The sequence below is a fragment of the Myotis davidii genome, unplaced genomic scaffold (genome assembly GCF_000327345.1).
Source record: "Myotis davidii unplaced genomic scaffold, ASM32734v1 scaffold370, whole genome shotgun sequence".
In the NCBI taxonomy this organism is placed as follows: domain Eukaryota; kingdom Metazoa; phylum Chordata; class Mammalia; order Chiroptera; family Vespertilionidae; genus Myotis; species Myotis davidii.
The window spans coordinates 15,235,144-15,242,621 of NW_006288615.1; the positions used below are offsets into that span (position 1 = coordinate 15,235,144).

Sequence of the window (7,478 nt, forward strand, 5' to 3'; positions counted from 1 at the left end):
CGATAGGGCCCAGTGGCTCAGCCTCCCCAGTTACCTGAGGTGGACACTCTTGGTGCACCCCCTTGTGGGCTTTGTGCACAGTCTTGTTGTAGTTATGCCTTGATCGTTGTAGGTATCACTGGAAGGAATTGACCTCCAGGCCAATTGGCAGTGAGAATCAGCTGTGTGTGCAGTGGGAAAACTTCTGTGCTGGATCTCTACGGTGGTGCTAATCTAGCATTTGCCTCAGGCTATCCGGCAAATGGCTCTGCACAGGGCTTGGGCGGGGCGGGTCCCTGGGGATCTACAGGGCAGGCGGAGCGAGCAGTTATGACTGCTGTCAGTTCCGTCCCTAGGGACTCTGCCTCACAGAGTCCCAGCAACTGCTGCAAACCTCGGAGAGAAAGCTGCCCTCGAGTTCCGATCAAGGCGAGACAGTCCCGCTTCTCCCGTTTGAGTCTGAGTCCCTAGAGACTCGCCCAGATCTGGAGCTAAGAGTCTGAAGCTTCCTCCCGATTGTAAACAACAACCGCGCCCTCCGCGCCGCCAGCCCGCTCCGCGCGCACACACCTGAGAATTTCACTTCAGCACTGCGCCTCCTCTGAGTCTGGGTATGATATCCTCTTTACTCCTAGTTGCAGAATTTCCACTCAGCCAGCCCTCCTGTGGTTCTGGATGATATCCGTTCCGTCTTTTAGGTGTAATTTGAATTGGTTGTTCGAGGCAGCAATCTCTGGCGTTAACCTATGCCGCCATCTTGGTTTCTCTGAGCTGATGCCAGTTTGTTTTTTATGTAACAGCCCAGAAGTAGGAGTTCCAGGGCAGGATCACTGCTATCCTCAACATGTGGATTCCATTTTTAGGTCCAAGATGGCTGGCCCAGCTCCTGCCATCAGGTTCACATTCTATAATAAGGAGGGAGAAGGGGAAACAGAGCACACACACTCACCATTTTATTAACATTAACTGGAAATAATGTGTATAATTTTCATTTATTTCGTTTGGCAAGAACTCAATCACATGGCCACCTCATTGCAAAGGGAGCTAGAAAATGAGGTCTTTTTCTGGGCAGCCAGGTACTCAACTAAAATTGGGAAGTTCCTTTGGGGAAATTTTGAGTAATAGAGATTGAGGGACAGTTAGCAGTCCTTTTCATGGTTTTCAGAGATGATTTTTCATTTGGGGGCTTAGCAATAAGTCATTTGGAACCTGAATCTGGTTACAATAAGTCCTCACTTAATATTGTTAGTAGATTCTGTAACTTTAAGTGAAATGACATCTAACAATCATAGGCAAAAATGAATGAAAGACCATTCAAGGACCTGCTGTAATGTTTTTAAAGTTGAAAACAAAGTTTTCAACGTCTGGAATTTAGTTGTCAGTAATGTATCAGTGTTGGTTTCTTAGTTAGGGGTATACCATACCTATTATTTATCTGTGCCCAACTTGTTTCAAATAGTATTTGAGAAATTAAAGGTTCATATAATAGTTTTCAAAACAATAAAAACAATATTTTTAACTTAGCTAGCCACTGTGCTAAGAAGGTAATGTGGATTGTCACTTAATGCTCCCAACAACTCTATGAAATGGTTGGTTATGGCCTCATTTCTCTGAGTCACAAAACCAGGAAGTATTGGAAATAAGTTTGTACCCAATCCTATCCTTGTGTTCTGTCCATAAATAGAATGTTCAGGCCTCAAGGTATATTTAAATACAGTTCTTTGTATTTGTTATCTTTCAATTAACATAGTTTTTATTTCCTCTTAATAACAAAAGTTTCGCAGAAAATGTTGACAGGCTTAAAATGGCAAAATAAAATCTAGAGAAGACTTTGTTAACATTAGGAGCATTTCATAAGTCCTTCTCCCCTTTTATTTTTTAAAACAAAATTGGGATCTTACTGCATTTACATAGTTGTATATTTATCAGTATGCAGATTACATTGCATGTATCATAAGCATTTTGTGTGTTAATTGAAAACATGGGTTTAAGCTGCTGTGTCCTATTCTATTGCCAGAGCATGTCCCATAATGAATTTACTCATTCCTCTATTATAGACTTTTGTAATTTTATAACTTATAAAATTTGTATGATTTTCATATAATTACATAAAATACAATTTTATGAGTATATATAGTATAACATAATTATATATAGTTTTATAATTCTAGTATTATAAGCAACAGTGTGATGAAATCCTTTATATGCATCTCTAATTTCTCAAAATACATTCTTAAAAATAGATTACTTGGTCAAAATGTATATACAGTTTTGAGGTTCTTCATACATTTTGCCATATTGTTTTTAAAAGCTAAGCCAATTTTTATTCTTATAGTTTATTTAAGCACTGGCTTTATCATGAACACTCCAGTTTGGGGTATTATTACTTCTTTTGTGTGTGTGTGCCTGTATTTATTCCCTAAGGGATTTAAAATAATCATGATGTTACAATAATATAACTGTTACTGATCAAAATAGTAACCTGGCTGCCATGGTTGCTCAGTTGGTTGGAGTGTCATCCCATACACCAAAAGGTTACAGGTTTGATTTCTGGTCAGGGCACATAGGTTGCGGGTTCAATCCCCATTCCAGGCGCTTGGAGGAGGCAACTGATGGATGTTTCTTTTTCTCTGTTCCTCTCTAAAATCAATTTAAAAAACATATCCTTGGATGAGGATTAAAAAAAATGTAACCTGGCTAATGTTAGCAACATCCATTTGTTAAATCTTTCTAAGAACAGAAATGGAATAGTCCAGCCATGGGCAAACTACGGCCCAGATGAAATGAATAAAACTACTGAAAAAAAAAGACTGTACCCTTTTATGTAATGATGTTTACTTTGAAATTATATTAGTTCATACAAACACTCCATCCATGCTTTTGTTCCGGCCCTCCGGTCCAGTTTAAGAACCCATTGTGGCCCTCGAGTCAAAAAGTTTGCCCACCCCTGGCATAGTCTCTCTTTAGATTCAAATAATATTTCCTAGGAAATCAAAACTTTAACGGGTATTATCCTGGTGGCTTTATAACTTAGTTGTACCTATTTATCTGTTAAATAGGAATAATAATCTATGTCATGTGTGTGAATTAAATGCAGAATGACTGATTTCTTGGAAGTTAATCTAGTGAGTGTGTTCAAGTGTTCATGCCTTGGAATAACAGATTTCTCTATATATCAGAGCTTATATTGCTTTATTATAAAAGCATCTGATTCACATCCCTTCAATATATCAGGTTGCCCTTCCTTTCTTAACCTTTTAAGAAAGATGATTATCCTGTCCTACCTTTCTTGACTGCTTTTCTCATTGTTTATTCAGCTATATGCTCGAAGTTTTGTTTACGACAATACTGTGCCCATTTCGCATTGAATTTGTGCTCTTGTGTTCTCAATATGTTGTTATTGCTAGCAGTATCGTTACAATTTTATTCAATACATATTTTTAGAATAAATTTTTAAAATTTGCCTGGGAAAGCAATTCAAACAGATTTTGCAAAAAATTTATTTTAGCATGTAGTAGCTACTTCAATAAGTATTTATTGAAAAGATGCATTTTATTTATTCATATATGTGTATATATATATAGGGAAATAAAAAGAATAAATCCTATGTTTTGTGTACTCTTCAACTGCAAACCTACTTTTGCCCAACCCTGTTATGTATCTTCTCTTGGTGACTATCTTTTTTTTTTTTAAAGAAATCTTATTGTTGAAAATATTACATATGTCCCTTTTTCCCCCCATTGCCCTCTTCTGTCCCTCCCCCTCTCCCCCCAAGCCTATTGGTGACCACCTTTTGACAAGATTGCCTTTTGCCGCTGTCTTTAAGTTTCTTGTTAGAGGTAAATAAATTTTCGTATATGACAACCCAAGTTAAACTCACCTGTATCAACTGCCAACTTTAGAGTATTTTATCCATGTATATAAGTGATATCATCATATGATCAACAGTTCACTATAAATAGCATTTAGGTAAATTTGATCTGGAGATTGAACATTCATATTTCTTTCATTTCCCCTTTTAGTATTAATATGATCCAAAATGTTTTTTAGGGTCTTTTTAGCTGCTACTTTTCACTTAGGATCCATCTTGGTGCCATTTTCTCATGTTTCGTACAAAATGTAATGTTATTTATTCTATATGTAGTTGGTCTTTGATTTGAATATTTGTGGTCAAGCAATCCAAGCAGAAGATATTGGTAGAATAAAATTCCTTGGAGGTAATTTTCCAAGTTCTTATGTATTAATTATGCTGACTTTGCTGTTTTGAAATCTAAGATCTCTGTCTACCAAAATACATTCACTTACAAATGTTTACTGATTCTCTTCCGTGAGGAAGTCACATTGTTAGGTTATTTGTAACAAAATGAATTTCGCTTTAAGATACATTTAGTGTGAAATATAAGACATGTACTTTTAAACATGTAATGCAAAGTTAAAAGCAATGAAATAATGCCAGTATACTGCAGATATGTCATTCTCCAAGAGCTTTGTTATTCAATAGTCTGTCAATTCTCCAAATTTACAAGAGATTCTTAAAATGTAAAGCATATGAAAATAGCACTTGAGTGGGGAAAACTGGGTTATGGTCCCAGTGCTTATAGTTGCTGCTTAGTAAATGTTTGAAGAGTGAACAAATGAATACATTAAGGGATAGGGGTACTGTTGCATCTGAACACTCACCTTCGATAGGACCATAAACAGGTTCTGAAAAGGGGTCATATAATAATAGACATTTTTCTTTTGGTATATACAGTAACCTAAAGACTGAGTGGTAAACCATACTTAATATGATAGCAAAATATGGCCAAATTAAATAAAAGCTTAGTTGACTTCACTGAACATCTGTGGTTTTGGTGGTTTATTTTTGTTTCTTCTTTAGACTGGGCCTGAAGATTTAGCTGTTTAATTGTAAGGAGCTCATTCTTTTGAACATTTATTAAATACCGTATGTTAACTTTGGGGGAGCTCAAATAGCTCAGACTACTTAAATGGACAGGCATACAAAATAATCAGTATAATATTGATAGGTACTATAACCAAGGCATTATGCAGAGCATAATGGGCATTAATGAGAGAGATTATCATCTACAGAGTGAGGATCTGGTTGGTTTGAGGATGATACAGGTAGATACTCAGTGTCATACTTTTAGAATAATTAGAAAACTTTAGAATAAAGAGCATAATGGTAAGAAATGTTTCATTCTTTTACATTGTGTACATTTTATATGACCCCTGTTCAGAACCTGCTTATGGTTCCATTGAAGGTGAGTGCTCAGATGCAACAGATTTCACAAGAGAAGGAATCCAATTTGATGGTTTAGGGCAGTGGTCGGCAAACTGCAGTTCGCGAGCCACCAAATTTTGTGGAAGAGCCACACTCAAGGGGCCAAAGAGCTGCATGTGGCTCGCGAGCCGCAGTTTGCCAACCTCTGGTTGGGAACTAAATTCAAATATTACCATTTTAACACCCCCATTTGTAGGGACATAGGGAGTGAGTTTAGATCTCTTAACTTGGCATTTTATAGTTATTGCTCTGAAATAACAAAGAGTAAGTGCTCCCAATTTTCAGTTATAAGAATTACTTAGTAAAGAGTATCTTCATAAAGGTTGATGTCCAGACATTCAGGAGATATTTAAATTATGCATTTATTATGTTGTAATCATTAATGTTGCCTTTGGCATGCAGGGCCTATCAAAGTTAAATGTAGCTTTAAAAATAATTTTGCTTCACTTTTAAGAACTGTGGTGGGGGAAAAATCAATATTTTAAGTAAAATTTTTTTATTTTAAAATTAACTATTATTACACTGGTTGCTATTTCTTCACTGAATTGTGACAGAGGCATTCTTTTTATATGTGGTAACATAAAGAACCTGATTTACTTCTTAAATCATCCAGGTGTAATATTTTTATAAGAAAATTCTCATTTTAAAAGTGGTAAGTAACCTGAAGTCTATGTAAATACAGTACTTTTTTCAAAAGTCATTGTATCACGGAGCATATATTTTATTGTGATGTGGCAGAAATTAATAATGGTCTATTTTTAATGTCCAATGACATTTATATAAAGTTTTTTTGCCTCAGGTTTTGTTTTTATATGCTCTCAAGTGAACTGTGAGACCTAGTAATATATCAGCATTGCTTATTCTTGGGTAATGGGTTTCTCTATGATTACTTGAAATCTAGTATGTTTACCTATACTAACAATAGATTCTTTTATAGTTAACAGACTGCTATTTCATTGTTAATGGTGGTTTTACATGTTGTGGAAATGAATTTCCTTATTTTACTTATTTGATCAAATTGAAAATCTTAACTATATTTTAAAACTTTTTGCCACAGCGTTTTACCAACGAGGATCATTTGGCTGTCCATAAACATAAACATGAGATGACACTGAAATTTGGTCCAGCACGTAATGACAGTGTCATTGTGGCTGGTTAGTATATGCTTTTATTAATAGCTTATATACATATTTCACCTGGAATGTGCACAATTTTTGTGTATTCTCTGTAAATAATATAGTCTGGTGATATTCCAATGACTTCATTTGCAGTAAATGTTGGCAACATGTATTTTACCCATTACATATCCATGTTTCCTTCTGACCATTCATTTCACTTCTTGTATGGTTTTCAAATGTAGATTTCAATGTCAATTTTGTGAAAGTTAATTAGACACCTGGGAGCATTCATTCCCTTTCCAAAAGTTTACATTTAATAGACAATTGAACTAATGTAATGTTTAGTTATTGTTTCTTTTAGCCGTTCACACCTGATCTACAGTGCTGTGTGAAGATAGAAAATGATCACACTCTTCCTGTTGGAGAAAGAGCACTTAGCCGACTTGTTTATTAGGATTTTTGTTTCTATTTCCTTGGACTAAACATCCATGTTAGTAAAATAACGCTGAATACTCTCCTAAATTCAGTCGTTTTTGTATGTTGATCCTGTGAACATACAGTATCACCTAAGCAGATGATTATCTTTCACAATATGTGAAAAGAGAATATACATTGGTTTATTGTCCTCCATGCTGTGTTAGTTGCTCCTATTTAAGTTGGTACTTAAATATATATAAGCACACATCTGTGTATGTGTACACACACATAATATGAGTAATTTTATCATATTTTACATATTTTTTAAGTATTGTGATAAAATGTTTATATGAAGTCTAATATATTTATATAAATTTCAGACTTTTAGTATCATAACCACAGATTCACATATCATATTCAAAATAACACTATGAAGCTTAGGTTATACTCTTTGTAAATCTGTATTTATATCTAAATACTGAATATTATTAATACTTTAAAATTATCACCCAAATCTAGAGATCAATTTTACATATGCAATCTTTGGAGCAATAATGAGGCAAATATTATTAGGTGGTTCTTCTAGTACTTTCAGCATCAAAATTTTTGTAATGAAAAAATTAGAGGTAACAAAAATTTGGTAAATTATCAAAATAATTTATTTATGAAAAATGTAGGGA

The 7,478-nt window shown here is 34.8% G+C and overlaps 1 protein-coding gene across 1 annotated transcript in view; it reads left to right on the forward strand.

Annotated features, from left to right (window-relative positions):
• ATF2 (activating transcription factor 2) overlaps positions 1-7,478 on the forward strand; it is an 83,304-nt gene that overhangs the window by 30,620 nt on the left and 45,206 nt on the right. Inside the window, 1 exon segment of the mRNA XM_006760596.2 lies at positions 6,321-6,417. Within this exon segment, the coding sequence (XP_006760659.2) occupies positions 6,321-6,417 (97 nt within the window).